We start from the raw sequence: 23,000 nt of genomic DNA on the forward strand, positions 1-23,000 counted from the left end.
CATATGATTAATTCCAAAAAATAATGATATGGGTATTAATGTCAATTAACTACATGTTTAGTTCTAACTAACTTTTAAAAGAAATCCAAAAACTTTAAATTCATATAACATATATCAAATTAAAGATAATTTCATAAGGATTCCAACGATATCCTACATGCATATGTTCCGATGTCAAAATTTGAAAAAAAAAATCAAAATTTTTTAATTTTTTCGTACAAGTAGAAATGCCAACATACTATATAAAATATGTCAATATAATACATGTAGAATGTCAATATAAGCAATGGGTTAACATTCTTAAAGCATTGTGTTGATATTTTTGAAACACTATATTGACATTTTCATCCAAAACTCTAATTTGGAGTTTTTTTTTTGTTTTTTTTTTATTTTATTAATAAAAACGAAAGTTACACGTGGCAAATTGTAGACCACACGTTTTCTAAAATCTTATGGCCTTAAATTAGTTGTAGTTAGCAATTAAATGATAAGTTAGCAATTGATCTCTCCCCTCATATAACATATATCAAATTAAAGATAATTTCATAAGGATTCCAACGATATCCTACATGCATGTTTTTGGAATATTATGAGCAGCTACTATAGAAGTAATATTGAACTCTCCCCATCCAAATCCGAAATTATAAGTAATCCGAGTTTCCGTTTTAATTTTCATTTCCGGTATTTAAGATAAAAATGTCCATTAATTAATTAATGTCTGTTATGGACTTAATTAATTAACTTCTTATTAATTCCAAGAGTGGACTTAGCATGAAAGCGCTTATTTATTATTCATAGAGTGATCAAATTCCAACTAGCTAGAGTTTAGAATAATAAAACCTTGTTTCGCGCTCCTCTTGGGGATATTATCAAACGAGACTCACCTCGCGCACGATTCAATATAATAGCAATCCTAGCACCGCTAGATATTAATCACCACTACCCAATATATCGGGTTATTGAGTTACGAAAAATCCGCACCATTTGATAAGTCAAAGTAATGCATAATCAATACCACATGCTCAATGCTAACCTACATTGATTAAGAAACAAATATTTATCAAGACCTCGTCTTTCAAGTAGATAGCCCAAGGACAAGTCTTTGTGCTGTTAGATCCGTTCGTTGTCTTATACCACACCAATGTCATCTTATTTCGGTAAGGCTTAGAAATATGCGGATCTGGCATTGCAACCTTTCACGATGGATAGTCTAATTCCATCTAGGTTGTGAAATTCTTCTTTTTCTTTGTTTAGAACTGACCGTGTTACCTTAAAGTGGACGGCTAGCCCATGACGGGTCTACTAAAACAAAGACTTAGACTTTGTTAAGTTAACTTATACATTTAAACATTAGCGTTAAAATGACAACATCTTAAAAAATGACATTTGTGACACCATCTTTAGAAGGCCAATATTATAAGCGCTAGTCACGCAATATCCAATACACTAGACTGCAAATCTATAGATTGCGAGATCAAATATTGGATATTACTAAGCCGAAAAATCGCGACTGTAGCGTATTGGATATTGCAGTCCACGAAAATTTACCCTTGAGCAATTTTTATGATTGTCACATGATTATTTGATTATTCGTCATGTGTACAAATGATTGGTAGGATTGGTGGTATGGTGTTACGCAGAGGTGTTGTCATTTTAATACAAACTGTAATAACATCCATTAAATGTAAAACATAACAACATTATGACAAAAATAATTTGTTTTATTCCTTGGAAAATAAAATAAGAGTTTTACGAGTATTCAATCACTCGAAACGTGAATTCTAGTATACAAATTCTAACAGTTCAATGTCAAAATTTGAAAAAAATTTGAAATTTTTTAATTTTTTCGTATCATAATGCAAGAAATGTCCACATATTATATAAAATATGTCAATATAATATATGTAGAATGTCAATATAAGCGATGAGTTAACATTTAAAGCGTTGTATTGATATTTTGAAAACTTATTATAATGACATTTTTAAGTCCAAAACCACTAATTTGCAGTTTTTTTTTTTATCTTTTTTTATTTTATTAATAAAAACGAAAATTACACGTGGCAAATTATAGATCACACGTTTTCTAAAATCTTATGGCCTTAAATTAGTGTAGTAGTTAGCGATTAAATGATGAGTTAGCGATTGATCATTCCCTTGTACTAATAACTACTAATTATGCAACTTCAACATATTAAACTTGAAATGACTAACAAATTACAAATATAGCTCTGAGACACAATGCATGAGTGGGAATCATTTAAATAACAACATTTGATTCAATTATGAGAAGAAAAAATAAAATAAGGTTCCATTTATAATTATTACAATACTAATTTAATGCTCAAACAAATATATCATAATAATTAAAAATACTACTCTATGAACGAAAAATAGTCATATTTTATCATTTTAGGATATGAAAAAAAAATAGTACCACCATTGAAAAATAGGCAGAAAGTTTTACTCATATGTTATATATTTTTTCTCCTTCATTTCTTTTTTTTTTCTTTTCTTTTTCTCCTTATCAAAATTTTCTTATATCTCTCGTATTTCACTAATTTTTCATTAAAACTCGTGTTGTTCATGAATAAAATAATTTCAGAGGGAGTATATTAAAGGCGAAAATATAACATCTCATGAAATATTTTCTATATAAAAATTCTTTAATATAAATAAATAGGTTTTAAATCAATGTTAGACAAATTTAAATAAACTTATTACTACTTTTTATATAGTCTATACATTTAATAACAATAAATTTAAAATATTGACATGGAGTGATAAATTATAAAAGAGTAAAGGCCACATGTGGTCCTTAACATATAGCGATTTTATCAATTTGGTCCTCACCATTATCCTTTTGATTATTTGGTCCTTCACAAATGAACTCAGACCAGAATCGGTCATAAATTAACATAACCGTCTATTTTAACGATCAACATCATTTAATTAAGTTTTGATCAAAATTAATCATTTTAATTATTTTGGAAAAATAAAAATATAATTGTTAAAAACACATAAACGAAGAACACTTCTTTCTTCCGCCGCGTGATCACGCGCCGCCGCCCACCGTCACAACGAGCACCGTTTTCACGGCCTCACCAAATCCAGCGGTGACTAACTGATTTCTTCGGAATGCCACACTCCGTCGTTCTTTTCCGCGCCGCACTTCATCATCCCTACTTTTTTAACCCTCTCTTCATCCTTCTTCTCAAGTACTCTTCTCTTCTTCCTTCTTTCCTTTCTTTTCTTCTACACACATATTCAAGTGCGAAATCCGGCACTACGCTAAGTTCTCAACTGTTATGGTGTACTGGATCCTTCTTCTTATCCAATTTTGGTTAATTATATAGTTTCACTGGTTTATTCATAGGTAATCTGACGAATTCCTCTTTATAACATGTCCCTTTTGTCAAATTGGGCTATTATACTTGATGTTGTGTTTCATTTTGCTGTTGTAAAAGGTTTAGCGATTGTATGTTTTGAGCAATATGTTCATCAGCTACGGTAAGAGTAGAGGTTAAGCAATTGTGTGGTTTATGTCTAGTCAATTTAGGTATGAATCGGGCGGTTGTTGCAGCCGGAAAGAGGAAGAGAGCTAGTGAACCACCTCTAACAAGAGATGTGCAGCAGATCCTTCATTTGATCCTTAGCAAACAGGGCTCCGGCATTAAAATTTTACCTTGACTGGTCGAACGCGGCTGATTTTGAGTCGGAGTTCGTACATGAGGGTTTTGAGGCGGCATGGGTTGCGGCGGCGGGTGTTGAGTCGGCCGAGGGTTTGCATTTGGATGTAATTGTTTAAATATATTATGTTTCTTTTACTTTTTGCTAATATATAAATTAAGAACTTTAATTTGGTATAACTAATTATCATTACTAATTTAATTTTGGTCAAACTTAATAAATATCGCCAATTTCAAAATGTAATCTACATGCGACCACGACCGATTTTCGGCCTGGAATATTTGCGCGATCAAATAATTCAAAAGATAATATTAAGCGACTAAATCGATAAAACTAAGATGTTAATTTATGACCGATTTTGGTCCGAAGTTCATTTGCGTGATCAATAATTCAAAAGATAATATTAAGCGACTAAAATCGATAAAACTAATGACCACATTCGACTTTTTACTCTTATGTTATAAAAACAGTTAGCTAAACGATTCATTAAAAATTAAAGCATTAAATAAGAATTAACTACTGCAGATCACATTAAAAAAACATTCAACAAAATGCCAAACAAAGGTTGTTGAAGTCTGCAACTGCGACACCGTAATGCCACTGAAACATCAGATCCGCCCACCTTCACGGCGGCCCGACCGTTCACCTAGATACCATAAGATCGGCTCTCCGATTAGTCTTTTCTTTTGCTATGGAAATAATTGTTTTTTGAAACATTATTTAACCTTAAAAAAAGTACTTGGAATATCACGATTGGGCTCAACCATTTATTGAAATTTTATTTTTATTCATAACCCAATTGATGATTGGCTATTGAAATTCTCACTTATGACTACGGTATTCTTATCACGGTGTTGGTATTTCTTGGGCAATTCCGTTCTTATTCTGGAACACAGTTGCCGGAGAATTCAGGATCGCAGAGGACGGAGAACGGCCATCCGAGAATCAGTCGGAAGAACTGGAACTAGAGAACTTGTAGAGCTAACGGATACTATATGATGTGATATAGAAAATAAGCATATTTGCATTCATTGATGTAATATGTATGCACATTGCATTTCATTTTTCAAGTCTTCTTCGTAACTCATAAACAACATAGTGTAACTGCCTGGCAGTTAACACAACTAAGCGCTAACACTCTTTTACTGCGCTTCTTCTTGTTGGCCATCTTCCTTCTTTACATGCATCATTTTCTTATTATTTTGATGTTTGTTCAGGCTTCACTTGAGGATCTTGAGCTGAAGTTGCTCGATGAAATGCTCTCAGTGACTGATTGCGGCTACATTCCACCATATTCCTGGGAAGAATCAAACATGACATGGATAGCCTTAATCTTAGCAGTGCTAGTGCTCTGGTTTGCTTCTCTGCAAAGTTTTTCTGGAATCTATGTCCGCTTCAAAATCAGCATTCTTAAATTATGGTAAATTCATGTTTTTTGTCAATGAGCATGATGAACTGCAGCATTTCAAAACTAGGCTCACTTCGTGCATTCACCCTAATTAAATCCCAGTTGTGATTAATAACCTAATTAAGTTTGAAATATGAGGACGACTGTGCACAACAGCACCAGGCTGCAAACAAGTTTTTGATACTCCACTTCTTAATTACTGTTTTATTCACTTCCAAAAAGAAACTTGGTATGCTCTCATCAGCAATCCATAAATCTGCTCTGTGATTGGTTGTATATACACATATATACAATACTTGAATGTTTTTTGTTGGTTTCTGAGTGGCAGGTGCTAAATTTCCAAGCAAGGAGAAATGTCTTATGTGGTTATTGCTCATCCTGATGATGAGTCTATGTAAGATTGAAATTTTGTTATTGCCATTTGATGTCAAACACCTTTTATGATTTGTTAATGCCTTTAAGTTCTCTATCTTTCTCAAGTACTGTCCATTTGCCTAACGTATCGTTTATTGTTCCATGCATGCAGGTTCTTTGCTCCTGTGATTAATTACCTGACTTCCAGGCATCATAATGTGCACATACTTTCAGACAACTGGTAATGCTGCCACATGTACTTGTACAATTTTCATAATATGCCAATAGAATTTTACCCCACTCAATATTTGTTATCCCTGAATCCTTAAACTACCAAATTTAATTCAATAATGTTGTAAAAAAGTCATTACCTCATCATGATAGTTTCCAGAACCATTGGGTTTATTTGTAGAGGTCATGAAACTTTTTGAACAATTTTGAACCACTTGCACTGAAAAGATTTACGCTAAATCCATGCAAGAAAGTGTTGTTGAAGTTTTCGCTGATTACTGATAGTTTTGGCTTCTTTTCAAGCATAGTATTCAATTGACAGAAATAAAATCATCAACCTTATCAGCCCAATAGCACTTACACCCGTTCCTTCTAAAATCAGAGGATAGTGGGCAAGGATATAAAATAATTAAAGTGGAGAACATGTTAGTAGGAGAGTAGCATAATATAGATAAGACTCTTCTCTTACAATATTCTCTCTTACGTTACATTATCTATTATTTTTTCCAAAACGAAAGGCAAAGAAGCACCTCGCTATGGTGGAATTGAGGGAGTACAATTTTGATCTTCTAATCTAAAAGAAGAGGGATTTACTTTTTATATCAGAGCTGTAACGAAATTTAGCTGTTAACATAGACCAAAACCACTTATTGTTTGTAAAGATATTTGATTAGTTAGTACTCCATAGAATATTTCTTCTCTTAGGTTTTGTGAATTACAACACTTGGTGCCTGTGGTAGTGTAGGCAATGTAGATGGTAAGGGAAGTGTTAGAAAGAAGAGTTACAGCTGGCCTCTGTGGTTCTCAAGGTTTGAATTTTGATTTTTGGTTTGTGGATATTCTCCTAATTTCATCGTGAATGATTTCTATATGGTTCCTGACTAAAAACTTTTCCAAAATACTCCAATTGCATTATATGCAGATTCTAGCACAGCAAGTGACCGTACTAGATCATCCAGGATTTGGTAGGTTTCTTTAGAAATCTCTCATATGTTGGCACTTAATCCCTCTGTCCCATTTACGACTCATTTTCCTTTTCGGGATGTCTCACCTAAAGCTTACACATTTCCTAAAAATGGAAACATAATCATACTTTATTATCTCTCCTACTTCATTCTCTCTCCACCAACTCTCACAAAACAAAACTGGTAAAAATACCATGCCGAAAAAGAAACCTTTCGCTTTAAGTGTGGACAGAAGGAGTATTTTCTATTTATTTCAGGTGCTAACATAATGTTAAATTACATACTACTACTAGGATGGTTTTGGCAATGTGTGGAACTGGGATTTGTTGGCTAAAGTACCCATTGATGAGGAAATTGCACTCCATTCTATTGACTGGTAAGAATGTCCTGATTATCTCTACTTCTCCACTCAGCTGGACAATACTTCCATGTTGATAGTTTGAATGCTGGTGCTGCAGTCACAATTTAAAAGCACCTGTGCTCATTCTTCAGTTTATTGATCCGGTATTATGTTAAGCTCTTGTGTTTTCAAGTTTTGCATCATTACATTTGACAATATGGTATCTCAGTCATTGCAACCACTGTGACGTTCATCAAGGGAGTAAGGTAAGAGCAAGAAACTCTTAGGTTATGCTCTGTTGGTCATATGTCAATTCAGAGAAGTTCCTGTGTTGTGTGCATGTGTTTAAATTGGAAATTAAGGGAAATTCTAGTAGAATTGAGCAACATGTCAGTCTGTGAGATTGCTCAATGAGATGAATGCATGTCTTAGTTTTTCTTTTATTTAAAAAGATTGTATTGGAATGGTGGTTCGTTAATATTTTTCAACCAATACATATCCTAGGACTATTAACTGCAACTATGTTGGAGGCATTAGGTGAGGAACTTGACACTAATAAGCTTCTTTTCTTTGTGACCCAGAAAGCTAATGGATGATGCCTTGGGGGAAGACATCTCGAGGCCTGGGAGATTGTAAGCTATCCTTGTCATTTTGAAATCTAGATTTATGATTTAGATGTTTCAGTTCAACATTTGTAAATCGTGCTTATGTAATAGAGTATCTTAAAGTCCGAAATTGGTCCACATATTTTTCAAGTCTTAATAAGCTTTACTAGTACAATATTTGGATTTTGGACCAAGTATTTTGACAAGTTTTCATCATTTCCAGATAAGCCTAACATAGTGCGCAAGTACATCGGACCAGTAGACATTTGGTTATCCATCATGCTTAGCCGACTTGATAAAGATGGACTATCACATTGCTTGCTTAACTTAGATCTCCGTAAAAGTTATGCAGCTATGGCTCAACACTCCAGCCAATGGGTTTGGTTCGTCTTTCTTGTTCCTTTCATCGACTTATTTGGCATCTTTATTACTCCTATAATTTAACAGTGAACTCATATCAATTTTTTTCTTTTTCAATTTCTGGTGCATATATTTATACTAATTCTTTCTTTTGGTTTTAATTTCTAATGCAGGTTCCACAAACTTTTTGTAACATTTTCAAGTTGTACTTATGTTAGCACCCTTAAGAAGATGTCGTAAGTCTGCAGCCGAAGGTACATTGGTCTAGATGGAGGTCACGGAGCTATGATTTATGGTCTTACTACATCACCCATGGTGATTGGTGAGTGGAATGAACTGATACATGATAATAGAGATTAGCGCTGTTTTCATTTCTATTCCACAACATTAGTTTTGAATAACGAGTTTTTAGTGTGTTTGGAGTTTGGACTTATGATGAAATGGCTATGACGATTTGTGGCTTGGTGCCAACATATATTTATCTTTTTGGATGACTTAATTTTTTAAAAACAGTACTACTACATGTCTGGAACCAAATCTCTAGCCACCTTTTAAGATTTCAGTTTCACAAATGACATAATTTCATACACAATAACATTTATACTCCACCAAATAAAAAGAATCAATTTAATTGAAATAAACTAAAAAACCACCACGAGGATTTGGTAAAAGTTGAAGGGAAAGTGGGTTTTTAATTTTTAGTTACAAACTTACAATAGAATCGGATTAGCTAGCATAGCGTAGGTGGCGTGTGGTGAAGCGTTCAGCCCACTTGGTTTCGGTTTTGGTTTTGGTTTTGGTTTTGGTTTGGAAGTCCATACCAAACCCCCAATTACACACCATGCGACTGCCAGCCTCGTTGTGAGCCCCAATTCCCCCAAACCTAAACCTAGCCGATGGCCTCCGCCGACGACCCCGCCGCCCCCATCGTCTTCCACGAGGACGAGGACCTCCTCGACGACGATGAAGACGACGACGGCGAGAGCTTCGACCACTACGACGACGATTCCGCCTCCTCAGCCCCCGTCGCTCCCGCCGCCCCCGATCGTCCTCCCCCGCCCCTCTCCGCCGCTCAGGTAACCATTGCTGTCCCCGGCCTCCCCGATCCCCACCACCACCAGCCGGAGATCTCTGTCCCTGCGAAGAAACCCCTCCCCCACCGCCCGACGAATCGCGGAAGCTCTTCCAGCGCCTCTGGACCGATGAGGACGAAATTGAGCTGCTCCAGGGCTTCCTCGATTACACCACCCAGCACCGCGGCCCCCACACCTCCTCCCAGCACCACCACGACACCACCGCCTTCTACGATCAGATCAGGAACAAATTCCAGCTCGATTTCAATAAGAACCAGCTTGTCGAGAAGCTGCGTCGCCTCAAAAGAAGTACCGCAACGTCATCGGTAAATTCGGCACTGGCAAGGACCACGCCTTCAAGACCCCCCACGAGCAGGCCACCTTCGAAATCTCCTCCAAAATTTGGGGCAACACCGCCGTCAATGGCGCTGCTGCCTACCGCGCCGCTCCTGTGCCGATCGACGAGGACGACGACTCCCTCAACAACCTAATTTCAATAATTTTCTCGATTGCCAGAGCCCCAACCTAAACGGCATTGATATTAACGCCAAAACTCCGCGCTCCAGGAAGAGGAACCGTGTCGGAGCAGTGAAATTGGAGGAGAAGCAACACAACGCCACCAACATCAACATCAGCAACGCTCAGCCTGTATCGCCGTGGCGCCTATGGCTGCTCCGGTAATTGGATTGGGGATAACAGGGTCGTTATCCGGCGTGATCGAAGAGACTGTGAAGAGTTGCCTATCGCCAATATTCAAAGAGCTACTAAGCAATTCGATGAGCCTAATCTGAACAGCACGGTGCGTGCTGTGGAAATGGGTTCGGATTGGGACGAAGCCCGATACCCTTGTGCTTCGGGACAAGCATGGGGAGATAAAGAGCGGTGGAGGAAGCAGCAAATACTGGAGTTGGAGGTGTTCTCGAGCGGCTGGAGCTGGTGCAGGATGAGATTAGGGACCAACTGCAGGAGCTTAGGTCCACGGGGAATTGATCGGTGCAATTCTTCCTTGGGGCAGTAAGTAGTGTTTCTTGTTTGTCCTACTTTATTAAAACTACTTTGGGTTCTTGTTATATTATATGTAGATTATTTGATTTGGATGATTGTTGATAAGTGTGGAACTGCAGCTCATGCTTAGGCTATGATCGATAAAATACTGATTTGAGATTGGTGATTATGTTCTTCATTTTGCTTCTTTCCACACATGAAATGCATATGCTGAATTAGAATCCTGTTTCAAACCAAATGTGTTTGCAGTTTCTTTGTTTGATAAGCATGGGTTTGTGAAATTTCCAGGGCGTCGTCGTCTTCTACTGTTTACATGGTGGATGCGAAATGGATACTTGGTTAGTGTAACAGTGTTGGTTGCTTAGCTTAGTCAGAGAGTAATACTCATATGAGCATAGCTCAACTTTGTGGAGGAGGTATCAGATGTAAACGTTTTCTACCTACCTTAGTTTATTTATCTGGAAAACTTGATGCAAAAAGTAGTTGTAAATTTTGATGAAGCAAGCTTTGTTTGCAAATAAATTATGTGAAGTTATGAATTCCATATGCCTTGTTTTTCATTAACCAAAGAATTTCTCATACTATCTGGCATTTGAACGAAAGCAAAAAGGTTATACACAAAGGTATTCGATGGTATATTTGCAATCTCTTTTGCTCACCAATATCAATCGGGTATCGTAATTTATAAGCTGTAGCCCACAAATGACAAACATCGTCGAGCAAAAGTTCATTTGCTGCTTCAAATCAAGTTCAAAAACCAAAAAAATACTTTTTACTGCACTAATGGGGTATTTGGTTGAATGGTAAATTAGTGATTAAATATGTAGTATCATGTTTGGTTCGTAAGATTGATCGTAGCTGTCACAGATGAATATTAGCATGATAATTAATAGGGGATAAGATTCCCTGCTGTGGGGATAAACACAATACCACGTGTTGTGGCATGAAACGGCGTAGTTTACTCTCATTAGTAGTAGTTTTACTCTCATTAATAATCTCAGTAGCAATTTTGTTCTCAATTGATTCGATTTATAATAATTAATTTATTTTTCATTCCTCTTATCTATGTACATATTATACTGATCAACTTTTTGTTCAAACCTTTTCTATTGCTTAATGGAGTATCAGTTTTCTCATATACATCAATTTCTATCGCCAATAATTTCATTTTCATACTTAATTCATGCAATTTTTATTTATTAGTTCTTTTCCTTTTCTTCATTTTATCTGTACATATTATACATAATATCTTTCTTCATATTTTTTTCGCTAATGCTATCATCTGAGAACATGTTCCGTCATATTATAAATCAAAGTTCAAAAACAATATTACCTAATTAATAGTACTAGTTGACAATAGATAATAGATAATCTTCTCTAAATCCTAAAAATATGTGACTTTCGTTTTTGTGGATTAGTAAAAATATGTGCGTTCAAGTTTTAGAAATTTATGTCATTTAATAATGTAGGTCCTTAAATCCCATTCATGTTTTAACTACCATTCTCCTCTAATCTCTCTTACTTTAGCATATCATTTTAAATCCTCTCTTTATTTACCGATTTTATGTAATTTTGTACATAACTATTGCCCATATTTTTATGGGAAGGGGGAGTATAAAATAATACTTCCACTTGGTGAGTGCCTAAATAAAAATATACTCCTTCGTCCCATAATAATATCGAATTTTAATTTTAAGTTGTCCCATAAATATATGGGTATTTTCATTTAAGGAAAATTATCCCAATTTATTACTCATATATATCGAGTTATTTACAACTTATATCACCATTAAAATATACTTCTCGTCCGTAAAAATATTGCTACCATTTTCGTTAGTCGTAAAAATATGGTATGGAAAGTTATTCATTTATTATTCATGTATATCAAGTTATTTTCCTTAGTCCCCACCATGACTTATTCATGTGCGTAGAAGAGCGTAGTAGGAGATGTTATAGGTTATTTCTCCGATATTTTTATAGGATGGAAAGTAGAATTGAAACTCAATTGAAATATGTCCATCAACAATATATAAGATTTGAACAAATGGTACCTAAAAAAAAAGAAAAATATAAATCACAATTAATTACAAATAATTTCAAAAACATTTACTTTATTAATGTAAATTAAGTGGAAAAAAGTTAAGTATGAAATAATGATATTAAGCAATAGAAAAAGTTTGAACAAAAAGTTGATCAGTATAATATGTACATAGAAAAGGAAGGAAATGAATTAATTACTTATTATAAATCGAATCAATTGAGAACAAAATTGCTGCTAGTATATTAATGAGTAAAACTACGCCGTTTCATGCCACAGCATGTGGTGCTGTGTTTATCCCATAGCGGGATCCTAACTAAAATAATCCCCTTTAATCTTTAGATGGATAATCTCATGATTATTAGTCAAATAAACAGCCACCTAAGGTATACAGTATAATTAACTTTCAATCCAACTTAATTTAATCTTTTAATACGGTATGCTCCATTAATTTCTTTCTCATTTATATATTATAATAATTTTTACTTTCATCAATATCCTCAATCTAATTTAATACTCCTGTCTCAATTAAGATGACAGATTTTTTATTTTGTCCCCAAATAAGACATTCACAATGGGATGTTACTCAGCGTCGATCGATTGGCGGTTCGGTCGTCCCCGTTGCGAGTATGCGTTGATTCACGGCTCCCCAACACCCGATATCTGGTCGATCCGCCATTGCGTCTTGCCGCGGATCAAGCCGTCTATGGTGCAATTTTTTTTACATTTTTAATTTCAAGATTCACACTTATAAATACCACTTCTCCCATTTTAATTCACACCCACACCCACTTCACAACACACTTCTTTCTCTACTCAAAATGAGCAGCGATAGCTCAGACAGCGAGATACATGAGCTCTTGAAGCGAGCCATGTTGGACTACGCATTGCACGTGGAGGAACAACAGCGGGAAGAACAACAGTCGATCCCAGGCCAATGCAGGATCGCAGTGGATAATCTGAGCACGTCATAGATCATCGATCCGCATTCATTTTCATATATAATTTAGAATAAAATATAATTTATTTTTGGTAGTGAAGTTTATAGTCTCTTTGCATTTAAAAATAAAAAACACTTTTTATCATAAAAAAAATATTTTATGCCATTTTAGAAAGTAATCCAAAATTACTCTTTTCTTTTAATTTTATTTTCCATCAAATATTATTACTAATGAAGTGAGTTTCATATTTTCATTATTCATTGATACTATTTTATTTCCTTTTTTAGCTTTATTAATTTTATATTAATATTTGTGATATTTCTAAAATTTCATTTTTTTTGGAGATAGGAGGGTATCACTTTTATAAATATAATAATAATAAGAAGAAGAAGATGTAATGCAAAATTGATTTCCCAAAATCTTTGGCAAATAGAAGTACAAGTCGAAAAATCTCTGAAATATCCAATTATACGCGGTGTTGCCAATACTAGAAGAGAAGAGGTCGATTCCTCTTTCAAACGTCGACTTTTATTCCTCCGCCGCTTCCGGCTACAAATATGGGCATCTCCTTCAGTAAAAAGGGGCCGCCACGACGATCAACAATTCCACCACCACCATCAGCAGCTAATCCACTCCCCACCCTCTACCTCCTCAAACCCCCTCCCCCCTTCACCCACCCCCACCAACTCCAACACCGTCACAACAACCATCGCCGCCTCCCTCCTGCAATCCAACAAGCTATGCTTTCGCCGCCAACGCCCCCACTCACCCGCCCCTTATCCCGCGCTGCCGCCCCCTTACGCCCCCCTCCCCCCCCTCTTCCGCCGCCCTACAACTACGGTTACAACTTCTCCGGCTACTACTCCAGGCCTCCGGTTAACCTGATGGGCCACTACAACTACCGCCCTTATTACGCTCCCCAGATCAGCGCCTGGGGCCCGTCCGCCGCCGCGCCCCTCCCGCAGCTGCAGCAGCCTGCTCCCTACGTCGATCACCAGAGCGCTAAGAAGGTTAAGAACGATGTGAATGTTCACAAAGACACAATTAGGCTTCAATTGGATGATCTCGCTCCGATTGCCACTTGATTACCTTCACTTTGATGCCTTGGTTGATGGAAGGTAGGGATTGGATTCGAATTTTGGAATTCCTGTTGCTGCTCAATACTGTATCGTGTGCTTGCCTTGATAAATGCTTTTTCTGATGTTGCTTTCATTTTCCCTTTGTTTTGATGAGAATTTTTGTCTGTAGCCTGTTTTGGGAGGAGCCTAGAAGGGGATCAGATCTACATTAATCAATGAAACTGGTTAAGGCATAATTAACTTATCTAGATTACAGATAAAAGAAACTAACAAGTTGATCACGATGGCTTGTAGTTGTAGTATGTTGATCACTTGAATTATTTGCAGCCATGAGAAGTTGATCACAATGGCTTGCAGTTGTCGTAAGTTGATAAATTGTAGTTGTTGGCGGCTAGATTATCCTGGAATTAGTAGGATTGTCTTAAGATAATCACTTCATGTATTTGGTTATGGTTTGTGAAATGTTTGTCTGCTGATGGGGTGGGTCATGCTATTTTTTCAGGGGGTTTTGTTACTGACTCTTACATATTTTGTTTCTTGTAGTTAGCAATACCAACAGAATTGCATTGTGATTAGAATTTAACTAGAATTGCTTGTAGTCCCTGCACCGATTATATTGTTAATAGCAGACATAACTTGAATAAGCTTCACATGAAAAGTTTTGTGAACTCAGTCACACTTGTCAAACAAGGAGTGTGCAGTTGATACCCCAAGTTCAACAGTCCAATCTCTAACCAAACTTGTTTACCTATCAGGCGATCAAATGAGGCTTTGCTGAACTTAAGATTGTGTCTGGGATTAATTTATAACATCTTAGTATTTGATTCATTTGCTCAGAAGGTCAAACTATTATGAAGTTAAGAGGATTCTTCGTCCTTTTGAGCGATAATAATGTGGAAAATAGTAGTCCTCTGAATAGAGGTTAGTACACTTCAATACTTTGAATTAGAGTTTAGCTGATCATCTTTTGCATGTAAAATAATGCATCATGTTAGATTGTGAATTTCTGTACTACATGGATATCCCTGTAACCTTACCATGAATACTATAAATGCTGATGATGATAAGATCGTATCTGTTGGTGTATCTAGCATTCTCCTTGCTAAGCTTGAAACCTTATTAATCTCTAAATATCATGAAAGTATATGATACAGAATCCCACTATGTAGCTAATGTATTGATGCTATACTATGATTAGTGTAATCGTTGCCTTATGGATGTGTTATGTATACTTCAGAGGCTTGGCCCCCGACCAATCTAATTTTAATCTTTTACTGTAGAATTACCATCTTCTATTTTGCTAAGGAGGGGAGAACTGTAAATTCTCTCCCGTTTATCCAGAGATATTGCCAGTTCAAATCCCATTTCAGAAAGGACTAGGGCAAAAGTTCTGCCAGCCTTCAGGAACCGGTGTGGACTTAGGCTTCTTTGATACCGATGACCTGTCAAAGCCTGTGCCAGGAGAAGATATATATCCACTTGTTATAGTAGCAGAGTCATATCTAGCATCGGCACCTGTGGATGGGGTTCAAAAGGAAGTTCAAATGCATCTCCTAATGCTCAGATCACTCAGGCTGTCCTACAAAGAAGGAAGACGGGGAGTTTTCAAGTGAAAGTAATAAAGCAGATTTTAGCAATTGATGGTGCACGGTATGAGTTGCGTGAGATTTTTTGGGGTAAGTGATTCAGATGAGGCTACCATCCAGCTGACTCAGGAAAAGAATGTATAATTTGTTTGACTGAGGACAAGAACACGGCTGTCTTACCCTGTAGGCACATGGTAATTTCCTCAACTGTAACATTTTCTTTTGATTGTTGACAGTGTGATTATGCAATGAAACGGGTAAATGGGCCTTTGGGTGCTGAAAATTCATCGACAATAAGTTTGATCCAGTTCAAGTTGATAATCAGTTCCTTGTCGAACAACTCTGGAACTCTGGGATCTTAATCCATCTACTGCAGTTTTCTAATTAGGGATACAGTTAAACCCTTTTTTTCAAACTGAAACCAAAAGAAATTAGTTACAGAAAGACAGAAACTGACCCTTAGCTTTTGTGTTTTGTGAAAGCCTCTTTACCTGTGCCTAAGTCCTAACAAGATTAGTAGGCATCATTGGAGCAAAAACTTATAACATATCTACCTCTGGCTATTCCAGAAGGTTCACAATAAAAAGTTTCTATTATTGTTTTCTACCTTGTCTACTATCTGGGGATCTTGTTCAGAGTATGCTGCCTATTAAAGCGTTTATAGCACTTCACATTCTTCTATTTAAATTAGTCAAAGCTGTTAAACCTCCGAGGAAACCAAAAGAAGAAAGTGTTTAGTGATAAATCCTGGATGCAGTAATGAAACCTATTTCCTCATCTGGCGTTTGGTGGCATATCTGTTCTTGCGGATATCATGTGCGCACAGTGCTTGTGCTATCTATCGCTCTCCTGATAAATCCAGTTTTACTGTTTTGCAGTGTTTGTGCAGTGACTGTGCCAAAGAGTTGAGGATCCAATCAAATAAATGTCCTGTGTGCCGGCAGCCCATCGAGGAGCTTCTGGAGATCAAGATCGATGAAGGTAATGATTCCACACATATTTAGTGTAGTGCTTCTTCTTCCGTGACTACATGTGGATTTTTCCTCATGGACTTATTTGCACCTTTAGAAGGAGGGGCGTCATAGCTTGCCATGGGACAACCATCATCAACCACTAGCTTCTCTATGAATAGTAACTATACACAAATTTTACTTGTAAGAATATAATCACTTCTCATCAGGATCTGTACAGTCCATACCGAATCTTTTCGTTCTATCCCTATTTTTTATTATGTTTTTTTGTTTACTGTTTAAGGTGTTTTATACTTGACTAAAGTTTGTATATTTTACTTTGCTATATTAATTTTGATTTGATTTGATTTGATTTGGTGTACCTGTTTCCGAGCAATGCAAAGTGTAAAATGATTTTATATTCGGTCTCTGCTTGATTTTATAACTCTTGCACAATAGTGCTTGATCTTACTATGTTATTCACCAGAAATTATTTACTACTACTATTAACAGTGTTCTAGCTGGCCTGATACATTGTCGTTTGTCAAAATGATGAATCCAAGGTGTTAGAGAAGTCCACTTTTTTAATACTATACAGCTTCTTGAATTTTAATCACTTGATACGAAACTGCTGTATTTGCTTTTTTAAAATGTAGTGCATTATTAAATTCGAATCTTGAATAATTCAAACAGAAGCTTCGGATTGAATTTGAGTGGTTATGATTTGTTGTACGATTGTATCCAATTTTCAATCTCAAAGTTTCTGTATATACTCCTAGTGAAAAATGATGATGATTCTGTTTTGCCAGGAAGCATCTAAATAGAAATTTTCCCAGGACAAAACGTGGAAATGTTGAGCTACACCTCCTATATTATATCATGAATTTCAAACTATAGTATACTAGTATTAATTTTACATGGTTCGCCCAATAACAAATAACTGTGCATAATCAAATTTGTACAAATGACATTATATATTCACATAAAATATAACATGTAAATAAAAATGGAACTAATAGTAGTATATCTTAATAAGTTGTACAACCCTCCAATATCTGTGTTTGATTTTTATGAATTAACGGGAATAGAATATTAATGGAATAGAACAACCAATAACTTTGTTGTGGAATTTTGAGCTACACCTATATCATGTCACGAATTTCAAACTAGCAATTTCCAATAACTTTGTTGTGGAATTTTTGAGCTACACTTCCTATATTATGTCATGAGTTTCAAACTAGTAATTTCCAACAACTTTGTTGTGGAATTTTTGAGCTACACCTCCTATATTATGTCATGAATTTCAAACTAATAATTTTACATAACTCGCCCAATATCAAATGACTAAATCTTTAAATAAACTACATAATCAAATTTGTTACTTCCTTTTAATATCTCCAACTCTTTTGACTCGTCATAAAGCCAGAGTCGTGTGGCAATATTGGAGAAAATGCAGTACAACTTTGTGACTCCTTTTTGTAGAGTGTAATCACACTATCAAGGAGTTAAACGATAAACATTTGATGGAGGAGTTTGTTATGATTTCTTGGCATATATGGTGGGCACAAAATGAGGTGGTGTGGAATGGAAATTATGTTCCGCATGGAGTACCATTTAACCAAGCTTGGGAAACACTGGTAGAATGGTGGCAAACAACACATGCTTGAAAACAAACATGCCCTCCCGCTGCCCCTACAGTTCCCCACACGCCTCCACCAATCGCCACTGGAACAGCCCCATCCAAAAGCTGGCAGTGTTATACGGATGCAGCTACATTAGCTGACTCGGAAAAGATCGGCACAAGTTCTATATTGCTATTGAATGACAATTTATTCCTTCGTGCGTTTTCATCTTGTCAGCATGAGATATTACCACTCGTGTATCTGAAGCGATAGTCATTCGTACTACACTTCAGTATGTTTCTTAGCACTGCCCTGGTCCAGGTATTCTATACACTAATACACAAGGGGTAGTCTTCTTCATTATGAACACATCACCCGATTGGTCAGAATACAGAGCCGCCACATCATAATGTCAACAATTACTACTACAGAGGCCTGATGTAGTAGTTGTTTGGATTCGTCGTTTAAACAATACGTTAGCACATATTCTAGCTTGTAACTCCTTCATGTTTCCTCCTTTTATATTTTGGTCTTTTATTCTGAATTGTATTGTTGAATACTTTTAATTAACATAGTGTTGTTGTAAAAAAATATTAACATAGACTATAACATGTAAATAAAAATGGAACTAATAGTATGTAGTAATATCTTACGTTGTACAACCCTCGAATATGTGTGTGTCTGATCTTTATGGATTAACGAGGAAAGTACAACCTATAACTTTGTTGCGAGCATGGAAGGTTTTGTTCCTTTTGTTGTGGAAGGGGAAGGAATAACTTTTCATCATATTATAGTATGCATATTGTATTGTGCATATAGGACTGTGCTGAAATGCACCACAAGGGCTACTGCTTCTTATAAATCATTAAAATAATATATATTTATTTAATTTACTTATTTAATTTATTTGATTATTTTATTTTCTTGTGAGGGACAGTAGGGGCTGTTGTGCGTCAGCACAGCAGAGCATAGGATCCCAACCCGTGTATATAGCGGGTTTATTTCATTTTAATAGTCCATCGCCCTAGTGTTTTTTTATTGAAATTGCAATTTAATTCTTGATACAATGATTTTTTTGGGGAAATATAAATACTGAAAATAGATTTCAAGAAAAGTCAAGTTAGCTACAATAGGATAGACTTAATTATTATTATTTTTACAAAATTTAAATTGAAACCAAACGCCAAAATCGACTATTGTCCAAAAAATATAATTATGACGTCGATAATGATATACTAGTATTGTAATTAAATGCAAAACAAAAGAGGTCTTAATTAAAAACGTTGTAAAGTCATAAGTCATAACCCCCTTCACTCCCATTGATCTTCAATCGACGGAGGCCCCTTTTTGCTCCAGATTTGCTCTTCAATTTTGTGCATACTTTGAAGGAGGGCTGAAATTTGAAGCAGAAGGATCATCATGCACTCGTTCGGATACAGAGCTAACGCTCTGCTAACCTTCGCCATCACTATTCTCGCGATAATGTGCGCCATGGCCTCTGTATCCGACAACTTCAATTCGCTCTCCCCGACCTCTGAAGTTCAGGTAAACTTTTAATTTGGTATTTTTTGGATGCTTGCGTGCTGTGATTAGTTGATTAGATTCACGTTTATGTTTGTTTCGTCCCTAATTTTGAATTCATTTGTGGGTTTTAGGTGTTGAACATAAATTGGTTCCAGAAGAAACCGGATGGTGATGATGAGGTAACTCTTTTTGTTCGGGCTTAATTTTTGGATTGTGCGAAAGTTGAGTAGAGATTGAAGGAATCATTATCATTTCTTTGTCTTGTTTTTAGTTGCTGCTAATGCGTGGGTCAACCGATCTGCAAATGAGAAATCAGTTACTTGACTTTGGAATTTAGGCTTTTTGTTGTTACCAAAATGTTTCAACTTATTCACCAAATATTTCTAGCCTCAAGCGGATCATGCGATTGTAATCCTACTATTGGCAATCTTTAATTCCAAATCCAGGGTCCTTTTCATGTGCTATCTTTATCTTGTTACTGATGTTGGGTGCCCGTGTATCATCGGGATTACCATTACACAGTACTTCCTCGGAAAAGTTACTCTGTAAAGGAGATCTTATTATGTGAAAAAGAACAAAAAGTTTAAATACTCCGTATAAATGGGTTCTAAAGGTTTAATCTAGTAACTATGAAAACCTGTTCAGAGAGTCTAGATGCATGTATCGTGAAATGAAAGGGACTAAAAAGGAGCCTGATTTTCTCAATGTCTCTTGGATCAACCTTTTGATACTAGATTGCTTCCCAGGAAGGCGGGGCCCACTTATGCATAAATTTTCTTTATCAGTGAAAATCTATTGTGCAAACATGGAGATGAATCCTAAATTCTGGTGGTTCAACACTTATCTGGTGTCAACATAATGTTATTTTCTACGGTATATTTGTAGTTACTTTTACTTAACACAAGGTTTATAGATGCTCCTGTTCCTTCCTGTATGTGTGGATTGAGCAGTTGAGCTACAATAGCACATAAGAGAACCGTGATCACCATAGTGAGTACCATATATAAAATCTTGTGGACAAGTCTCCCAATAATGTCAGTATAATTTATCCATCAACCTAAATACTAGTTAGTTTCCATTTTGTAAAAGGGAATACCCATCTTAGGATAAGTCAAAGTGAAAATGACTTGTGAAGTATCCTATATTTTCCACACTTGTGAAGTAAAAGTTAACTACATTTAGGGACTTCTCTCTTATATTCAATTTTTTTGCTCTCGTTTTCTAGCCACATGCCACTGGCACCACCTCTTTCAGGGGATATGTGGATTGGTATTGATCTGATGATCTATGGTTTGATAAACAAGTGTATTGTTTTATGCACTGTGCTAATACCGGAAATTATAATCCTTTCAGTTCTTGATTCACTTTGAGGAACAACCGTAGAGTTATGGTGGCTTACATTTTTGTTTAATGAGTGCTTCAACATCATGCAGGTTAGCCTGACACTGAATATATCAGCAAACTTAGAGTCATTGTTTACATGGAACACGAAGCAGGTTTGTCCGCATTCTCTATATTCAACTTTTCTCTGTGAACTGCCTTCTGTTTTTTGATGCCTTTTTGATGGGGGGGACATTGTTATCTCTGTTCCGTGTGAGCTTTGATTGATTTGTATCTTATTTTTTGTCTTCTCCCATGCGTTTATTTTTATTTTTATCGTGTATTCGTTCACACAGTTCAGTTGGCACGACATTTTTACTACATATTCTTTATTGACTATAGGCTATGCAAAATGTACTACAGCCTGAGGACAGCCTATGCACCTCCGACTACTTTTACTTCAAACTTGCTCCCATATTATGTTTTCTCTACATCTCTCTTCTCCATAGGTTCATATTTTACAAGTTAGGGGAAAGGTAGAAAAACACAGCGCTATGGGCTAGCTCCTTAATATAGGCATAAATTATCATAATTTGTACTGAATTTCCAGTTGCTTGTTGCGCTTACAGTTGAATTCAGAACTGACGAACTATCTGTTTTGGTTTTTGTAGGTCTTTGTATTCTTAGCTGCTGAATATGGAACCCCAAAAAATGCGCTAAACCAGGTAAACGAATTTGTGAGGCTGTTCAGCTGGCTTTTATTTTATGATGAATGTGAGTTATAAATATAGTTGCCATACTTTGATGACATTTAGGAAGTCTTGTATTTTAATTCTGGTTACCTTTTCAATCACTTGAGTTTGCTTCTTTCATTGGTTGTACATGTCTCCCTCAGTCATCGCACTTTTCATTATGGTGACGAGGATTTGTATGTTTTGTTTTGTAGGTCTCTCTGTGGGATGGTATTATTCCCTCGAAAGAGCATGCGAAATTCTCGATTCACACTACTAACAAGTACCGTTTCATTGATCAAGTGAGTTAAATCTGTGTTACTTTAGTTATTCAGGTGCTAGCCTAGTTAAGATTAACCAACCAGAATCTGTTCCCTCTTTCTTTTATATAGGGAAGCAATCTACGTGGTAAAAACTTCAACTTGACATTGCATTGGCATGTTATGCCGAAAACCGGCAAGATGTTTGCTGACAAAATAGTGATGAGCGGATTCCGCTTGCCGGAGGCCTACAGATGATCAACATTCCATATCAGCTCTAACTTTAGCCTTTGATAAACAACTTGAGAAATTTCAAAAAAGAAGCACATTTTTCGTAGTTTTTCATTACGTATACAAAACTTGTAATTTAAGATTTCCTAATTTTGTTTTTAACTTTGCTATACATTTATTTGACCCTGAAAGTGAATGGTACATTGGCTAAGTTGGTGCATGAGTTTCAAAATGTATTTTTCTGTACGTAGTTGCGAGCGATGATAAATCTGGATCCACTACTTTATCACCAGAATTGTCGATGTATAATTTGATGTTAAAAAGTTGGATCTGATATTCCATTGACTTATTCCATCCATATAAAATTAAAGGGTTAATAGTTTCTAATGGTTATCCAAAGTACCAATTTTTTAATGAACTTTCAAGTTGTTACTGTATTCAAACTTCAAAGTATTATTCCAAATCGGCAATAGATATTGACTTATTGAAATGATGTGGAAGACGATAATGAAATCAGAAATTGAAGTAATTCTGTGTTGAAATATATAAAAAAATACTACAGTAGTATTTTACCCACCCAGTCTGTCATTAAATGTCTCATATTTGACCAGCACGAGTTTTAAGAAATTGTTTGACTTTATGAAGTAAAGTGAGTAGAAAAGTTGGTGGAATGTGGGACCTACTTTATAT

The 23,000-nt window shown here is 35.9% G+C and overlaps 1 protein-coding gene, 1 long non-coding RNA gene and 3 pseudogenes across 2 annotated transcripts; all 5 read left to right on the forward strand.

Annotated features, from left to right (window-relative positions):
* The first annotated feature begins 3,046 nt into the window (after window positions 1–3,046).
* LOC125198642 lies at window positions 3,047–3,824 on the forward strand. The gene is made up of 2 exons (XR_007172435.1): window positions 3,047–3,215; window positions 3,548–3,824. It is a non-coding gene; the product is annotated as an uncharacterized LOC125198642 (long non-coding RNA).
* A 1,624-nt stretch (window positions 3,825–5,448) lies between these two features.
* On the forward strand, window positions 5,449–8,190 carry LOC125198646 (annotated as a pseudogene).
* A 632-nt stretch (window positions 8,191–8,822) lies between these two features.
* On the forward strand, window positions 8,823–10,570 carry LOC125198643 (annotated as a pseudogene).
* Window positions 10,571–13,564: 2,994 nt separating this feature from the next.
* LOC125198647 lies at window positions 13,565–16,993 on the forward strand (annotated as a pseudogene).
* Window positions 16,994–19,540: 2,547 nt separating this feature from the next.
* Window positions 19,541–22,521, forward strand: LOC125198644 (signal peptidase complex subunit 3B-like). Its single transcript, XM_048096963.1, has 6 exons — window positions 19,541–19,789; window positions 19,900–19,947; window positions 21,202–21,264; window positions 21,760–21,813; window positions 22,035–22,121; window positions 22,212–22,521. The coding sequence occupies exons 1-6, from the start codon at window positions 19,664–19,666 to the stop codon at window positions 22,335–22,337; spliced, it is 504 nt and encodes a 167-aa protein (XP_047952920.1). The 5' UTR covers window positions 19,541–19,663; the 3' UTR covers window positions 22,338–22,521.
* The last annotated feature ends 479 nt before the right edge of the window (window positions 22,522–23,000 follow it).

This window comes from Salvia hispanica, unplaced genomic scaffold (assembly GCF_023119035.1).
Source record: "Salvia hispanica cultivar TCC Black 2014 unplaced genomic scaffold, UniMelb_Shisp_WGS_1.0 HiC_scaffold_175, whole genome shotgun sequence".
In the NCBI taxonomy this organism is placed as follows: domain Eukaryota; kingdom Viridiplantae; phylum Streptophyta; class Magnoliopsida; order Lamiales; family Lamiaceae; genus Salvia; species Salvia hispanica.

Coding starts and splice junctions, on each gene's coding strand:
- LOC125198644 (XM_048096963.1), top strand. CDS start 19,664: ATGCACTCGTTCGGATACAGAGCTAACGCTCTGCTAACCTTCGCCATC. Junction 21,265..21,759: donor TTACATGGAACACGAAGCAG/GTTTGTCCGCAT, acceptor TGGTTTTTGTAG/GTCTTTGTATTCTTAGCTGC. Junction 22,122..22,211: donor AGTACCGTTTCATTGATCAA/GTGAGTTAAATC, acceptor TCTTTTATATAG/GGAAGCAATCTACGTGGTAA.